We start from the raw sequence: 18,760 nt of genomic DNA on the forward strand, positions 1-18,760 counted from the left end.
CCAGGCTGTAGTTCGACCCCCAGTCTGTGGTGACAGGAGTTGTACTACAATTGGCCTCAGCTCTCATGGATTAGAGAGGAGAAATCAGCCAGGAATCCTGCTCCTGGTCACATTGGGTAAGGACAGGATCGAGTTCGGTTGTGATGCCCTCTACAGCGTAGCCTGCCAACACGCGCTGCCCAGGCTCACTCATAGCCACTTGGGTGAGGTACTGGAGGGTGTCCATCACCCATGAGACTGTAGTCCAGCAAGTGTCAGCACCTTCAGGAGAGGAGAGAAAAGAAAGGAAGAATGTTTGGTAAAAGAAATGTGCAAAATAAATTTTTACAGATAGCCTGTGCGTCAAACCTTTTGCGTTTTTTCAGTACCAGCTAAATAAAGGATCAAGGCTACAGGGACAGAGTTAATTATACATAGTATCATAAGGTTTAGACTAGCTATGGAAAAGGACACGGACCACTCTAAAGTAAAAATACTAAATTGGAGGAGGGCCAATTTCAATGGGATGAGAACAGATCTGGCCCGGGTAAATTGGAATCAAAGATTGGCAGGCAAAACTGTAATTGAACAGTGGGCGGCCTTTAAAGAGAAGATAGAGAGAAACTGTTCCCATTGGCGGAAGGGTCAAGAACCAGAGGACACAGATTTAAGGTGATTGGCAAAAGAACCAAAGGTGACATGAGGAAAAACATTTTTACACAGCGAGTGGTTAGGATCTGGAATGCACTGCCCGAGGAGGTGGTGGAGGCAGATTCAATCATGGCCTTCAAAAGGGAACTGGATAAGTACTTGAAAGGAAAAAATTTGCAGGGCTACGGGGAAAGGGCGGGGGAGTGGGACTAGCTGGATTGCTCTTGCATAGAGCCGGCGCGGACTCGATGGGCCGAATGACCTCCTTCTGTGCTGTAATCTTTCTGTGATTCTATACGCTCAAGGCTCTCATGATGTGCCGGGTGGAGGGAAAATATTTTCTTTGGCACCTTTAACGCTCAACTTGACTTCCAGGATTTGGGAAGAGGTGGTGAGCCTGAAGTGCTGGAATAAAATAAACGGGATGAGCTTGTTGTCTAGCTAATTTTCATTATAAATTTATTTCTAAATGATCACGACCTTTGATCTTTTTGTGTTTTGCAGGTAATGACCATCTGTGTGCCTCCAGCCCCACGCAGCCTGGAACTTGTAAGTACCCTGGCAATCTATACGAGCAAGAAAGACAGGACCATTACCTGTTTATATGAGCAGTTGCTTATCCTAGAATTTTATCTCTACAATTGATTTCTGTGCTGTTAATCCTACTTGTGTCAGACAAGGGCTCAAGTTAGTGCCATTGTTGTGTCAATGTTGAAGTTTGCCTCCATTAGCCACCGTTTGCTTGACATCCGATGGGTGATCTTCAAACCTGTGCAACAAGTGCGAGGTTTGCAGTTGTGAGTCATATGCCTGAGGCATCGACTCAAGACAAATACATAAACACAGTTAAAAGCAACGAGCTGAGCCCGTAATGTGGGTTACAGGTGACAGCCAAGTGACATTAATATAATCTCTCTTATCCTCCTTCTCCATTATTTTTTTGCTCTCTTGCTCTTTGTGTTTTCTCTCTTTTTCTCTTCACAGCCCACTTGGAGGGCAAGAGAAGGCAATGGAGGCAGGACTATTCCAGCATCCATAATGATAATGGAAGCTCTCTATTAAATCTGTACAGCTCAAGGTGTGAGAAAAAGAAAGAGAAATGCCTGGATATACTGGTAAACAATTTTACAACACCAAGTTATAGTCCAACGATTTTATTTTTAATCCCACAAGCTTGTGGGATTAAAAATAAAATCGTTGGACTATAACTTGATGTTGTAAAATTGTTTACAATTGTTAACCCCAGTCCATCACCGGCATCTCCACATCATGGATATACTGGCACAGTCCATACGTGCAGTGGTCTCTGGTTGAACACAGGAGAGTTGGTGGGCCTGGTGATTTTTTTTTGATCTCTAGCCTTTAACTTCTCTCTCTCCATCACATTCCTAGCTGTCCCTCTCTATTTTGTCAATACTAAGGTCGGTACTGCTCTGAACATTCCTCTCGTTCCTCCTTAGCTGCAAGTATGCCATCCTGCATACTCTTCTTCCTCCCTGCAACTTCAGTGTCGAATTCAAGACTCATCACACCTTCTCTCACTCTAACTCATTCTTTCTGAGGCTCTTAAAACTGTGAGATGCTTCACCTCCCTCAGTTTTCCCTTCCTCCTACAACCTACAGACTTTTAAAACCCAAGCTTGGTGTCACCTAACCACTTTGTCCTGAGTTACCTCCTATTCTCCATAGGGCTAGAACCTCCCACTTCCATTCCTAGTCAATGGGAGATAAACTTGGTGATGCCTTACACTATTAGCCTTGGTCCCTAACCTAGATTTCTCAATTTTTAAAAAAAAGCCACCTTTCCTCAATGGCCAGAGCAATTTGAACTGAATTTTTATTTCAGAAACTGATTGTCCCCAGGGACTCCCTGGTGGAGGTGCCAATGTCCCTTTAAATTGGAAATCAGATTCTCCATTAAATATATTTGAGCCAGGACCGACATTTTACAAAGCTGGTTTGTTTCTCTTAGGAAAATGAAATCATTTTTGGGGCAGAATCCAACCATTGTCACTTCACGCTCGTTACTTTTCTGGGCTGCAAATTTAAGTGCCAGTAACAGGAGTCCCATGTGGCAGACTGCTTGGTGGAAAACAGGACCTTTGGCCTTTTTGAAGATAGCTGGCGGTGAGACACAGTTGAATGGGCATCACTATTACTGCGGATTATATCTGCTGTACAGAGATAGCAATTATTCAGTCTGTCTACAGATACATTGCGATTGGGAAGGAAAGCAATAAGCACACCACTCTGTTGATACAGTTCGGTAACAGGAAAGTAGAGTGTTATAATTGGTCATGATTCATCCAGTCTTTGCTGGAATTTTTTCAATGGAGATTTTGATTACTTTGCCCATTTAAAGAGACATTGTCACCCTAACTTGAGTTCTTGGGCAAAATCTGTTGCCCCGGAGCAACCAGGAACAGCTTCCTGCGAAAGCGGAAAATTCTGCTTGGACGACGCGTTATCGGCCGCTGAGGTCAGACGGTACATTTTCCGAGGCACTGCCTTTTAATAGTGGCGAGTTCCAAGCTATTCAAGTCTTTAGTTCAGTTTTACATAAAAGTGGAACATTTTTAGCAGTAATCCAGTAGGTCAGGGGAGCAACCATGTACAAAGAGTTGGTTGGGGGCAGAGGTGGAACATAATGGGCAATTCCCCTTAATTCCCCACCCCCTGCCTGCCTGCACCAATGGTTACACCTACGCAGTTAGCAACACAGTGATGTCATGACATTATTGATCCTTCCCTTATTTAGAGAATGCCTTTATCAGGTGCCCCTTTATACACCACTGCAGTCACTTGTCACTATATTTGCCTTTGTGAATGCAAGTGTAAACCTTGGCACTTTTAAATTGGTGTTTGTTTAGCTTGACGTTTGGTTTTATCAATTTCAGATCACATGCGCTGGCTCCTTGTGTTTACTCTTCTAAATCTGGTCTTATCACAGAGGCAGGTTCATAGATCTACAAAAAAAGTGAGCCTACAGCTCTGCCACTGGGGTCAGAGAAACCAATTTAGTGGTTTAAATACAGGGAGCAGGCGTGTTGGCACTGATCTCCCACAATCCGAGCTAAAGGCCCCGTGTTAAAGCGCGTCTTGGCTGAAAGTGACTGTAGGTGAGAGTTAATAATATCGTGAGGTCTGATTTAAGAAAAGCGCTGAGGTTTATTGAAAAGAGTTTGAACATGAGGGGTAAAAACTGGCAGGTCTACATCACTCAGTCAAATGCAAACATCCCACCTACACTGTATATTGACACCCAGCCATACACAGGCACTTATCTGGATGTCCTAAATTGATTTCTCACTTATCCAGTTGGGCAATTAGTTGTTACTCAGTCACTGAAGCCCTCACAGCCAGTCACTTTATTTTCTCATTACTCATGCCTGTCTGCCTGTCTTCTCTTGTTTTTCTCTCACCAGAAATGGTGGTGGAAGCACAATAGCTTTTAAAAGGGAAGTGAATCAATAATTGAAAAAGAAAAAGGTGAAAGGGTATGGGGGAAAGAACAGGGGAATGGGACTAAGTGGATAGCTCTTTCAGAGAGCCAGCACAGTGCAGTGGGCTGAATGGCCTCCTGTGTGGTGAAATTAGATCGCCGGGAGAAGGTTCTCCCAATTGGCTGGAATAACTTCAGTGTGCGGAATTCCCAGATAGATGTGTAAACGGAGCTTCCGCAGAACCTCCAACGGAGTGACGGGAGGGGAACGGGATAAACCCCAAGGGAATTCTTGGCGAATTAATCTATCTAAAAGCACTTTGATTTTTCCTGTCCTCTTATCCGATTGCAGGGCGTCCAGTACTTTGCCCTACAATTTCTTTGTGGTTGTATTTCCAGTTAATATTATGGTGACCTTTGCATTGTTTGTACTGGCTTGCGTTTGTATGTTTTTTGGGAGGGTGAATGCTACCCATGGTTGCATTTCACTTACGACCTTTTATAACTGCTGGGAAAAGAGATTATCATCTCAACCCACGGAGCCTGGACCAAGAGTGTTGTAACACACTGTACTAGCACAGGACAGGGAAGGACTGGGGAAGAAACCGCTTTCCTGATGTTCGATCAGCTCCTCCACACTGTCAGGCTCGATGATGCTTCCCTGAGATTGTCATCAGGACTTACTATTCAAGTAAAGTTATTTTAAAAATGCAACAAAGATAATTTTGGGATGGGGAGGGGGAGAATGTTAAAGTTGATCCTAATTTGTTGTTGTTGTTTATTATTTTAAAAGGAAATCTGATGATGAAGACTGTCAGTGGCCTCCAATGGCCTCACCCCTCCTTTTCTCTGTAACCTCCTCCAGCCCTACAACCCTCCCAGATCTCTGCGCTCCACCAATTCTGGCCTCTTGCGCATCTCCAATTTTATCATCCCACCATTGGAAGCCATGCTTTCAGCTGCATAGGTCCCAAATTCTGGAATTCTCTCCCTAAACCTCTCTAACTCTCTCTCCTCCTTTAAGACGCTGCCTCTTTGACCAAGCTTTTGGTCACTTGTCCTAATATCTCCTTATGTGGCTCAGTGTCAAATTTTGTCTGATAATCGCTCCTGTGAAGCGCCTTGGGACATTTTACTACATTATAGGCACTATATAAATGCAAGTTGTTGTTTGAACTGAGGGAATGAATTCTCAATAGAAATGAAATGGGACAGTGTCTCGAACCTTCTCTAAAGAAAGTAAACTTTTTGTAATCTTTAACATTAGTTTTATTCGGAACTCTCCCATGGCAATGTCCCAATCGTGGTCATGTTTTTGTGGAGGTGCTTCCAACATGGATGGAAGGAAAACTAGAGATGGAGTGATGTCCTGAGTCTCTTGGAGACCAGTTTGTGTTAAAGATCCATCATTGACCCTGCAGAGCTGTGGGGGATTTTTTCTGCCCTATTTCCAAACATTATGATGTCACTCCCTCCCCCCACCCCCCCCCCCACATTGCATGCGATGTCATTGTGATGATGCTGAGTTTCTCCAGGCTCATTCCCTCTCCAAAATGGCAACCGTTGGCCTTTTCTCAGCATTGGCAGGTGTTAATTGTATTCCTGTGATTTATATCAATTAGTGTTAATTGTATTCAGGTGGTCTGTATCAATTGGGGACACTTGTATCCATTTATGAGAGCTTATCGAGGGTGTGGTGGGTGTAATGTGGATCTCTGTGAGTAAAGGCTTGGAAGCAACTGAAGACCAGGCTCTAGTATTCTATCCTTCACCACTGGGCTATCCAGTTTAGAATAGCAGGGACCAGGTCCGTGACCCACTAGCCTGCCCACTCGGCTGGAGAAAGTTGCGTGGCAAGCTGCCATTTTCTGTCAGTGAATCTGAAGGTTTAGTTCACCGGCCAGCTTTAAGAACTGGAAACAAACCACATTCTACCAGTGTGTCCATTAATCCAGTGAACAGGTCAACAAAACAGTAAATTGTCCACCAAAATGTAAATAGAGTTGGTAAAGTAAACCAGTTAAGTAGGTAAGAATGTATAAATTAACTATCATATTTCAGTACATTTTCCATGAAAGATCTATCGATCACATATCCTTTGCCTAAACTAAACCATAAAGCCACTGACTGCACTTCACCTACTTTCTCCTGTAACCAAACATTATGCATCTAAATCTGATATTGTTCACCCCTCCACCACTAGCTCCCAAAGAAAACAACAATTCGAATGATCCCCCTAATCCCCCTGCATGCTGAAATAGAACCAGTGCTGTGTGACAGTGCGACCAACAGTACTTGACTAAAGACACTTTTACAGTGCCAATTAGCCTTGTTCCTATCTAGGAAGGGAGAACTCCATGGGGCAATTTTAACCGAATCTGGTGGGCGGAAAATGGGCGGATTTGGGCCTGCCAGCTGTTTTACACCCCGCCTGATTTTGCTGTCCATTGAAGTCAGTTGGGCAGGGTGTAAAACAGGCGTCGAACCCGACCCCTTCCCATTCCCGGCAGGTGGGTTAGGTTAAAAGTTCCTCCCCCGCCCCCCTTCCCGATGTATCACTTTGCCCCTTTTCTACACTTCAGTCAGGTGCTGGTCTGCATCATTGCAGGGCTCTGCTGTGTACTGTGGAGAGCCGATTGTAATTAAGTGCAGATGTAGAGAGCTTGACCCCCTGCTATCCAGGTACATACGGCCTGAATCCGATGGCAGATTTGCAACCCCGCAGTTTTGTGTGTTTATGCTGCCTGAATGTCAGACCATTTTCACCATGGCGACCAGCTGATGGCGACCAGCTGATGGCGACCTGTGCTTCCGTTGTGGGCGACACTCTTGTAATGCAAGAAGGCTAAATAGATGAGATTAGTGCCCCAACCAAGTGGTAGGACTTGCACTCATGGACCTCAGCCCCTGCAGTCTACATTCTGATCTCGTCGTACTGTCAGGAGGAGGTGATGAGTAGAGACCAATACTCACAAGAACATTTTCAAAAAATTCTTCCTGTGAAGATTTTATTACTACTTGTATTCACTTTCTCCGACATTTCACTCACAGCACGATGAGCCTCTCCAGAGTCTGCGAGTCACTGGCTTCTTCTTTAAAATTCATTAGCATTACGGCTTTGAAAGATGATATTGATTCTGGATACTAATCTATGAGAAGCTCATAGCAAAGCAAAAATGTCAGGCAGGAAAAGATCACAGGCAAGTCAGGCCCCAGGAGATACAAGTGGACTTTTGCCAGGTAATATATACCAGGCCAGTAATCTTTCATATACTGCTGTACAATGTGTTTTACCCCTGTAATGAGTTCAATGGTAATTATTCACCAAAATAAACACATACCAGGAAGACAGGTTTATTTTTACAATAATGGATGGGACTATTCTGTGCTTCAGCACATTTGGTCAGTTTTCCCCTGTCATTTTATTTTTACATCTCCATCCAGTTTCCTCCACTCCTCCTCCTTCAACGGTGACTCTTGTTGAGGTCCAGTTCCACAGGTGGTAACAGCCCTCCTGTACCTCACTGACGTGGCCATTCTTCACGCATGATCTTAGGCAGTGAGAGTTGGCACGCTATTCAACTGCAGGAGCCATCACTGATCCTGCCCACTTTCTGGCAGCATTCAGGCACGGGACTCCGACCTGATTTTTCCACTCTCTAGCCCAAAGTTGCTGAAGCCAAATCAGCTGCCTCTATCTACCATGGTCCCGGCTGTAATCAGATAACTGAGCACAGATTATGCATCAAATCTGGAACCTTCCTGTTCTCTGTGGCCCAGTTACTCAGATACTTTTTCCAGGAACTGAAACTGAGCTTGAAGAATTTCAAAATACAGGTCAGACTGTGAATCTAAGGAAGGACTGGGATTTGAGTATCTCTCAGCCAGAAACTGGAGGAGGAGAAAAATATTGCAGATTATTTCACTTGCTTTTCGTAGCGGACTTTTTTGTGAATTTTCCTTCGTTTAAGAACCTAAGAATTTTTAGGAGACAGGCCACCAGGCCCCAAAAACCCATCCCTCCTTCCATTTCCACTGCCCGGTCCAGTGTCCTTCCCTGAGAATTTATTACATGATCGTTGGCTGAAATTATTCTGCCTGACTTCTCTTCTGACTCTGAAAAGGGGGTAAATTTAACCAAACTCGCCGGGTGGGAAACCCATGGGATTGGGTGGAGAGTACAATGGGGCAGGGCGTAAAATCAGTGTTGCACCTGATCCTGTCAGTTTCCTGACGGCCGGGTTAGGTTAAAATTGCCCCCTTAATTTCCTCAGTCGTAGCTCATGCCCCCTGGTGTTCAAACCCTTCGCCACACTGAACGATTTGCTGAATTAATTTTGCTAATTACCTTCATTATTTTGAAAATTTCAATTCGATTCTCTCGATGTCTCCTTTTTCCCAAGGAAAAGAAACCCAATTTCCTTAACCTTTAGTGAAATTCATGATACATCCCTATACCCTCTGAAATGCAATGGTACCTTCTCTATCATTGGGTGGCCAGAACCACATGCAGTACTGATTGTTGCCTTTCATAGCAATGATACGACCTCTTGATTTGTATTCTATACCTGCTAACGTAACCCAATCAAACAGTAATGAACAACATGAAATCTTCTCCCCATGGTGGGTGAATCCTTGTCCTCATTAAAATGGTGCTTTTAAATCCTTTTTCTGACAATTGGGATCCAGAATGGACATATTTGGATTGAGAATGGAGATTTGAAGAAAGGATTGAATCATAACCTCTTTACTCTTGTACTTTACGCTCTATTTATAAAACTCAAAAAATTCCATTGACCGTTTTTTATGGATTTATCTGCCTGCACTCCACTTTCAGGAATAATGTATTTGAACAAATCCTTCAGTGTCTTTCCATTGAGTATTTTTTTCTACGTTAAAGGCACTATATAAAGAGCTTTTTTCTTTATTTTATTGTTTAAATGTAAATTTTAAAGTCCCAATCCCCCCATTCGTCACAAGATCAAAAGATAGATACAGATGAGGGACCCATTCAGTCCATTCCATGTGTTGATCTCTCTGTGAGAGGTTTGAAGTTGTGTTCTGGATTTGCTTTTTTCATACTGTTTACTATCTCATATACCTCCTATAAAAAATCACTTCACATGCACCTCCTTTCAAGGCTGACAAATCCAAGTATCTCCAATCTTTCCTCATAGTTCAGCCCTGTGATGCTAGGGACTTGTCTTCTGGCTCTGTGCACTGTCTCCAGCGATTGAATAACTCCCGTCTGTCTCAGTGACCAGAACTGGACACAGCGCTCAAGATGTGGCCTGAGCATTTTTAAATGGCTTCCTCCGACTGTTTTGGTTTTATAATTCAGCATTGCATTTGCTTTGTTGAACACATCCACGTCATGAGAGTACTGTTCGTTATTTAGTCTCATAGTCAAATAATTAGGGAATCTTCCCTAATAAGTGGCTCAAGAATCTCATGTGTGAGACGTGAGTTAGGACCTGCTCTAGGGCAGAATACAATGGAGGGAGTGATGAATTGGGGAAGTGATTTTCCAATCCAGCTTGCTCTACTTTACCCCTTGTTCCCCTCACCAGGTCAACAATGGACACAGTGTTTGACTCCGACTTTGAATTTTAAGTTACCAAAGAGCATTTGCTGCAGGTGTGCACACCTGTGTCCTCAAAAACAAGTCATTTTTTTCACAGCCCCATACGCACGGTCTGTTTTCCAGAGTTTGAACTTTATTGAACCAGGAAGCAGCCTTCTCATTTTGAACTTGAGTGAACTGCCATCCCATTCAATCCTACAGTAACTTACTCATTTTTAGGTGCAGCACACTTCAGAGATAATAAAGAGCTTAACAGAACCTCAGACGAGCAGCTGCCTACTACACAAACATAATGTTTCCATTCTCCACACCATCTGTATTTACAGCCTCCGAGTGAGATGTTTAACAGCCGAAAGGAGGAGGAGACCTTCCTTAAATCCCTATCTGTCAGCACCCTTTGCGCTTCATTCCTGAGCTGAAAAGGATGGCAATCTGCAATCTAGTCCCTCCTGTTCTTCACAGAAGAAAATCCTCCTGCTGCCCTCAAGTTCATCTCCTTGAGGGCAGGGATAATTACGAGCAGAGATGGAAGAGTAGCAGCTGTGTCTAATATTTAATCCCCATAGTTGGAGTGTTAAGTATTAAACTACATGATGTGGTGTCAGTTGGCTCAATTGGTAGAGCTATTGCCTCAGGACTAGAAAGTTGTTTGCTTGTTCAAAGCCCCACTTGAAGGAATGGAGTTCACATCTGGTCCAGATACCTCCGTGCAGTGTTGAGGGGATTTTTTTTATTAGATGAAAGGCCGAGGGTCATGGTGCAAGACACCGCTTAGAGTTGAAAACAATAAGAGAAGACGAGATAAATTAAGAAGCAGTGAATAAGTGACACCAAACTTGCGTTTTAAAAGCCTGTAGATTGTAGGAGGAAGTGCAGACTGGGGAGGTGAGGAGTTCCACAGCTCTGAGGTTCTGGGAAAGAGTAAGTTAGAGTGGTTGTGCAGTGAGTCTTGATTTCAACACAGTGAGAATGCAGGACGATCATGTTGTCCAACATATTGTTGGAGGCACTATGCTTTCAATGAGAGATTAAATTTCTATTTCTCCATCCTGTTGGGCCATAAAGACCACATGATATTATTGCTAACAGTAAATCTTATTGTCTTGGGTAATATTTTTCCAAGGAAAATAAACTATAGGGCCCAAACATAAATGAGATGTCCAACCTAATTTAGATAGGTTTGACCAACCATAAGGAATGTTCTATTTTCCAGCAACAAATCTCAGCCTAAACCCATCAATGCTCTTTCATGGCTTGATTTTCCAAAGCCTTATTACAACCCATTTGTTTTGTACTTTTGTTTCTAGTAATACGACCTGATGCGTGTTATGCTGTTTTTGTATATGGAAATCTTGGCACGAATAACCAATGTCATGCCACCATTTGTCCATCAGGATGCTGATTCAGTTACACTGAACATGTGTATTCCCCACCCCCGGCAGGGTCCATTAGAACCACCTGCTACTTAGGAATTATTTCCTGTTTGTTCCAACTGTTTAAAGCCAAGCTATTAGCTCTGGGACATGCAAGCACCAGAACCTATTAGAAAAACTGTAAGAGACTGGAACTGAAAGCTGAGCAAGAGTCCATTTTGTTAAACCAAAAACTAATTCTTAAAAGACCAAACTTATAAACTATACAATATTGAGACTAGTGTTTGGATGTGATGTGTTTCTAAATGCAAGTTCTTTTTAAGTCTTTTATTTATTTTAATCGGATTATTTATTTTGTATAATGAAGATTTGTTAATTAAAATTAACTGTGTGCATGGGCTCGATTTTCAAATGAAACTTTGGGGGTGGGGGGGGGGGGGGGGTGGGGGTGGCAGCGAAAATCGGGAAAATCCCGAGCGGATAAGGAACCCGGTTCCAACGCACCGACATCTGCGTCTCACACAGACGCATCTGTGTGCGCGGGGTTCGGGAATCTGGGAGTGCCTGCGGGACGATATTTAAAGAAGCAAATGTACCTCATTGAGGTACTTTGTTTGTTAAAGAATAATTGTAAACAATTTTACAACACCAAGTTATAGTCCAACAAATTTATTTTAAATTCCACAAGCTTTCGGAGGAAGCCTCCGAAAGCTTGTGGAATTTAAAATAAATTTGTTGGACTATAACTTGGTGTTGTAAAATTGTTTACAATTGTCAACCCCAGTCCATCACCGGCATCTCCACATCATGTTACAGAATAGGTAGTTTAAACGATTTTCAACTTATCTGAGCGGCTTTCCCACGGCTTCTGATTCATGGTTGAACCCAGGCGCGAAGGGCTGGATCAGGCAAAAATAAACTAAATAAATTGAATAAAATAACATTTCACAAAATTAAAAAAAAATAATCCTACCTTTCAAACGATTTCACCTGCACCCCCCTGCTCCAATGTCTCACCCCCGATCCTTGTGTCCCCCCCCCCGATCTTTGTGTCCCCCCCCCGATTTTTGTGTCCCCCCCCTGATTTTTGTGTCCCCCCCTGGATCTTTGTGGGTCCCCCCCCCCGATCTTTGTGGTCCCCCCCCCGGATCTTTGTGGTTCCCACCCCCCCCCCGGATCTTTGTGGATCCCCCCCCCGATCTTTGTGGTCCCCCCCCCCCCGATCTTTGTAATCCCCTCCCCCCGATCTTTGTGGTCCCCCCCACCCCGATCTTTGTAATCCCCTCCCCCCGATCTTTGTGGTCCCCCCCCCGATCTTTGTGGTTCCCCCCCCCCGATCTTTGTGGTTCCCCCCCCCCGATCTTTGTGGTTTCCCCCCCCGATCTTTGTGGTTCCCCCCCCCCGATCTTTGTGGTTCCCCCCCACCGATCTTTGTGGTTCCCCTCCACCGATCTTTGTGGTTCCCCCCCCACCCCGGATCTTTGTGGATCCCCCCCCCGGATCTTTGTGGATCCCCCCCCCCCCGATCTTTGTGGTCCCCCCCCCGATCTTTGTAATCCCCTCCCCCCAATCTTTGTGGTCCCCCCCTGATCTTTGTGGTTCCCCCCCCCCCGATCTTTGTGGTTTCCCCCCCCGATCTTTGTGGTTCCCCCCCCCCGATCTTTGTGGTTTCCCCCCCCCGATCTTTGTGGTTCCCCCCCACCGATCTTTGTGGTTCCCCCCCACCGATCTTTGTGGTTCCCCCCCCCCCGATCTTTGTGGTCCCCCCCCCCGATCTATGTAATCCCCCCCCCTCCGATCTTTGTGTTCCCCCTCCCAATTCTCTGTTCCAGCGCCAGATGACGTCTCCGTGCTTCGTGATGATGTAGAGAATATCTACATGAAAGTTAGAGAAGGTAGTGAAAGTGAGACAGGGAGCAAAATCAGACAGGTAGCAGCCCCAATTTTGCTAGATGCTGAGGTAGCAGCTGTGGAAGGGTGCTGGCTCCCGCACTCTGAGTCCCTCCACCCCAATAATCACAAGATATTCAACAGCATGCTTGAACTTCTTGGCCAGCAAGAAATTTCCAAACCTTCACTATTTAGTCAATCTTTTATGTGACATGTGATCATTCTTGGGTATAACACATACACGCACATTTGAAATGCATTGGGTATAATGGGTATCGTCCAAATGTCGTTTGCACTGATGATTTGTGTTTGTTGATTGTCAAGACCCATGCTCTAATACTGTCTTGTCATCATCTGTATTGTTCTAAAAGGTTGAACCCAACCGATAAACTGAAATATCACCCACCATAATAACGGCCTTTTTCTACATCTATGCGTGATGGAGTAAAGCTGCTACCGTTGGAAATGGGCAATGTTTATTTTTGAAACCACAAAGGAGCCATGTTTTCTTCAGGAATTGTGCCCAGGAAGTTCCTTTGCACCACTTCCTTTTAAAAACAAAACAGTTAACCGAAAAAATTGTCGAATTTATTTTTCTAGCATTTGGGTTTCAACATTTTGGTGTGTTACACACAAATAACATTTTGTTTTGAAAGTGCAGTAAGAGAAGAGTTGCCACAGCAGTGGGTTTTTTTGTGTGCCACAGGAAGTGATGTGAAAGAACTTCCAGGTAGCAACTCTCAAGGAAGGTAAAATGTCTACCGTAATCTGAAGAAAAAGAGATGGGACATACATGAAGTTCCAGACAGTTGCAGTTTTTCTTGGCTCCTAACTAATTGTAAGCCATAAGGACACAGTAAAACATGGAACAAAAAAGCCATTTGGCTCATCAAGTATATTCATAGAAGCATAGAATGGTTACAGCACAGAAGGAGGCCATTCGGCCCATCGAGCCCGTGCCGGCTCTTTGTAAGAGCAATCGAGTTAGTCCCATTCCCCCGCTCCTTCTCCGTAGCCCTGCAAATTTTTTCCCTTTAAGTATTTATCCAATTCCTTTTTGAAAGCCACGGATTGAATCTGCCTTACACAGTCTGCGTACAATTTACCCCTTGATAGATTGTACCCAATCCATTCAATCTCTTCATTTTATTCTCAATTGTTAGTACAATTGAGAGGAGTTTCCTGCCAACTGGCTAATCATGTATACCTCCCAGTTAAATTATACAGTGATAGGACTAGAGTAAGATCTCCAGAGACCCTAAGGCTGCAGGGGTTAGATCAGCAATATACTCCCAAGCATACAATAGTAAGAGAATGCCTGCAACATCATGTCAACATCAACGCCCAGGAAGCCAGCAACTGCTTTCTGAGTGCAAAAATTGCACCAGTTCAGAGTGAAAATATAATTCTGGTCTATCCAACTGGTTCACACCCAAAAAGGCCCCAGTCTCAGACTGGTGCATGCTGTATAACTACACTCTAAACTGGGATGAGGCACTCAACACTTAGTACTAGAGTGTCCACGCCATACCCATGGGCCAGATGAGGCCGGCATTGTAATTTCACCAGCCCACTAACAAATGCAGTCTGCAGCTTCTCATTCCAAAAAAAAGTGAGGCGAGTGCCATTAATGAAAAGCTCTCATCTCCAAAAGAAAAAACACCATCAAAACCAGCTGCTGGTGAATAATGAAAACACATGGCATTGCTGGCTCTCCCACTGGGAACGTACCAATGCAACACCCACCCCCACCCAACCCCACCCCTCCTCTTGTCAGAACCTGCCTGGAATCCATTATAGTGCAAGTCCTGACTGGCGAGAGACATCAAAGGGCTCCTTCTCCAGCATCACTTCCCACTAAGTCCCGGGCACAGCATCTGGATCCTGGATGCTGCTGTCCTTTCCTGCCTTCAGTTGCAGAGACAAACAGGAGAGAGAGGTACAAACAGAAGAACGAGAAAAGGTGAAAAGAAGTGAGAGAGAAAATAAACAAAAGTACAGGGAGAGATGGAAGAAAGAGAGAGAGAAACAAACAGAAGTGAAGGTGAGGAGAGTGAAATAAAGCAAAATAAAGGTTTTCGGTTACCACTAAACATGTGTGTGACTTTGCTGATTTTAAAATGGGTCAATTTGACAAAGCACGCCAGCTGATCCACATCTTATTCCAGTGGAAACAGACTACAATGTTTTTATTTTCACAAAGATATTTAGAGCTGGTCCAGAAAACAAGATTGCTTGGCTCAGCACTTGCTTCATGTGGGAAGGGATCAGGATGTGTGTTCTAACAAGAGATTACAGTGTTAACAATGGTTCCACGTGATAATTCTGCATTCCAAAGTAGAAAGTGTTGTCAATTTAGTATTTTTCGGCTGCAGAGAGGCATTGTGGTACATTGAAGAGGACCTAGCAGTCGGAGGTGGAAGGGACATTGGCTTTGTCTTCCCTTTCAGTCAACGGCTTTTGGGTTATTGCAGTACAGTATTATCATAGAGAAATGCATCTCTATGTTACTAACTCCCCAGAATATCTCACTACTTTTCTTTAGCAGTCTTGTTGTTTGGTGGAGATGATGTGGTCCAAGGACTCCATTGATTGGAAATTAAATCTAGTGTTTAGCGATGACTCTGCCTGACTCCAAAGGGATTGAGTAAGACATGGTCCTCTCACCATTGATGGCCTGCAGATCAAGCCCACTACTCCAAAAGGCTGGGAAACTCTGCCTTAGTACAAGGTTGAGAAATGAACGTATTTGGTCTGTCACGTTCAGTACAATGTAAGGAAATCAACAACGTACTGGAACAGCAAACATCTTAAGTCTCCATTAATTTTATTGTATTTTCTTTCATTTTCACCTCATAAAACAATGTATTCTGCCTTGTCAGTTCTATGGGGAATTTAATTGAAAGCAGTTTGAACACAGGGCTGAAGTGTGGTAAAATACACAAGCTGGAATCAAGCTGAAGGTCAGAAATTCAGGAAAAGAAGCAGATTGTGTACATAAACATATTTGATCAGGCGAGTTCTGTTTACAGTGGAAATGATGGCGGGGAAATGTCAACACAGTTAAACAGATTATTCATAAAGCAATTAGATGGCAGGTACTGTGTCTTTTTTCTTATTTACCAAAGCAACCAATTCTGTGTACATCATCATTATCTGTAATTAAAAGCTGTTTTCCTTCAAAATCAATTATAATTATGGGGGCCAAACTGGCTTCTATGCATCTGGATGTTATGTTAGTAAACACTTTAAATGAGCCGTTACATGTCTGTCATCTTCCTGTCTCCCTGGATCGACTAATTTTGTTATGCTTTCAGCTCAAACACCGAAGGGCTGATTTTATCCCTGCCCGCATAGCAGAAACAGGGCAAGCAGTTAAAATGGCCACAGCGACTTGCCCCCTCCGATCCCGCTGCCTTTACGCGGGTTTCAATTTTAACCTGCTCTTTTGAGGAGGAGAGCTGGACACCTGCTGGAAGACAGTGGGGTCCTTCCGTGAATACGCAGTTAGGCTACGATGATATCATCGGGGCCCAATTGCAATTTTAACCCGAGGCCTACACAGGGAACTCATCGTGGATTCCCCGCCAGGCCAACTAGGCGGCAAGCAGATCCAGCTCCCGAAGAGGCCCAGAAAGGTAAGTTGTTTTGTTTTAAAAAATTGTTTCCTTATGGGCCTGGAGGAAACCTTAGGCCCTCACTGCCCCAGACATCCCACCCCCTCCTAACCACTTACCTGACTGCCCAGGATCGTTCCTTTGGGCCCTCGGCAGCAGCCACCTGCTGCCTGAATTCCTGCCAGCCGGCCAGCTAGTGCCACCCGCCAGGTTGGGGTGGGGGACTGACGGGGCCCGGGAGTTAAAATCTCCTTAGCTTGATGCTGCGGACAGCCGGAGAGTTTCCTGTCCACCTTAGTCCCGTCCATACGACTCCCGGTGGGAGTAAAATCGGGGTCTGTGGAGCTGGAACAAGCACTCATAATACAATTAGAAAACTACTCAAACATGAGGAGTAATTATATCACTAGGATATTAACCCCAATCCACTACATAAACACCTAAAACACAATTTTATATAAAAATTGAACACTTCACCAATGTTCCCCTGTTGTCCCTTTCGTTTCTGTTCTAATCTTTTATTTAAACTTGAATTGATTCTTTGCTCTAACCTTTTCCCCCTACAATTTTAAGTGTCAAAAATTTCAGTTCTTTCTTCTTCTACTTCTCTGGCTCCCAGCGGCCATTTTGCAGGTGGGACCACCTTTCCCAGAAACAAACTTTAAAGGCTAGTTTAACAGCCTGTGAAAAGCCGAGATGTGGAAGATTGGCATGGCTGCATCAATCTTTGATGCAAATATTACATCAAGTGTATAAACGCTCGCCCCCCAGTGAGTAAACCTGTTGGTGGCTCCCAAAACCCAACAGTATCGGGACGAATAAACCCATTCACGGCACTCAGAGGGGTAAAAAATAAACTACTGCAGCAAAACTCAGTTCAATACAAAATGTCAGCAGTCTCATCTATCAGTTTTCTGCATTGAACAATTACACTCACTAGACTTAAACAAAATTGTTCTAATCACAGATCAAACTGATAATTTTGGTGGATGTGGGTGGGTTCCTCTTGTCTTCTTTCTGAAAGGAGGCTAAACATCGCATACGTTTATGTTTTTATTTTAATCTGCATACACCCAGCACATCTGAGAGTCGCACTGTCAGAAAATGGAAGGACAAGGGGGAGAGTGGGCAAGATCCATGTGGCTCTTCTCAGCTAATGGCCACTGTTCCCCGATATGAGGTTTGTGTAGGCTTTGTAAATTTGATAGCGATGTGATAACTGAACATAAATGAATGGAAAACAAACCATCCCATTGAGCCTGTTTGGCAAGAAATTAATACAAGTGGTGGACTGTACAGGTTTCTATACTTTTCCCAGGAAATTTCCAATGGCCTATTGAAATTGCCCAGGGTTTGAAGAAATGAACTGTAAGTCCATGGCTGTGTGTATAAATGTCCTGGGTAATCTGAATGAGCCTGTACTTATCTACCACTTGTACAGATTCACTGTCACACTGGTCACATATCTCAGAAGCGCCATAGAGATGAGCAAGTTATATAATCTGTATCACAAGTCATTTGCTGTCCCCAAACAACTGGCCCACTATATGCATTCTATTGATGCAATATGTGCACATGTGCAGGTCGTATGTCGGTCACTGTTTTGATGGATTTTCAATAATGTGTGCTACAATGCATGACTCAAAAAAGGGACCAGTGATTGTGCATGAGAAACTTAAATAATTGAGAGTAAAATCAGTGTACAGGCCTCATGCATTATAGTATAAACCAGTTTGTAAACTTGTGTCTGTCTGTCTACCTATGTCTATCCATCCATTTATCTATCGTTATTTATCTATCATCTGCCTATTTTCTATCTATTATTGATATATCTGTCCTCTATATACATAAATGTATATATATCAAATGCAGATCTTAGCAAAAAAAACCATAATTATAAACTACTTTATGTTCACACGCAGAATCAGCGTCAATGTTGGAATCTTCTGTCAGAGAACACTCTGAAATTAATAAATATTCTGCCCTTTTATATTTTCTAATTTCGCTTTGTGATATTCAGTACGCGAACGTTACTGAGAGGTTTATTTTTACATAAGGAAATAAGCAGAAATAATCCCTGTGATGCACATTGCAGTTCTCCAAGGCTAAGGCACAGGGGTTTTGTAAAAGTTTTCCTTTGAAGCAGAATCCTTTGTGTTATGTTTTATGATTCTTTCATGCTTTGTGTTCTTTCTGAAAATTGCACTGTTTATGCATAGAGTCA

The 18,760-nt window shown here is 43.6% G+C and overlaps 1 protein-coding gene across 7 annotated transcripts in view; it reads left to right on the forward strand.

Annotated features, from left to right (window-relative positions):
* The window catches only part of LOC137307210 (tensin-2-like), a 245,814-nt gene that overhangs the window by 154,260 nt on the left and 72,794 nt on the right, over window positions 1-18,760 (forward strand). For 6 of the 7 annotated variants that reach the window (XM_067976607.1, XM_067976610.1, XM_067976608.1 and 3 more), the window contains exon 4: window positions 1,135-1,179. In XM_067976607.1, the coding sequence (XP_067832708.1) occupies window positions 1,135-1,179 (45 nt within the window). Of the gene's footprint in view, window positions 1-32; window positions 117-1,134; window positions 1,180-18,760 lie in introns of those variants that run through there. The other variant, XM_067976614.1, reaches the window with a different exon arrangement.

Source organism: Heptranchias perlo, chromosome X (genome assembly GCF_035084215.1).
Source record: "Heptranchias perlo isolate sHepPer1 chromosome X, sHepPer1.hap1, whole genome shotgun sequence".
NCBI lineage: Eukaryota > Metazoa > Chordata > Chondrichthyes > Hexanchiformes > Hexanchidae > Heptranchias > Heptranchias perlo.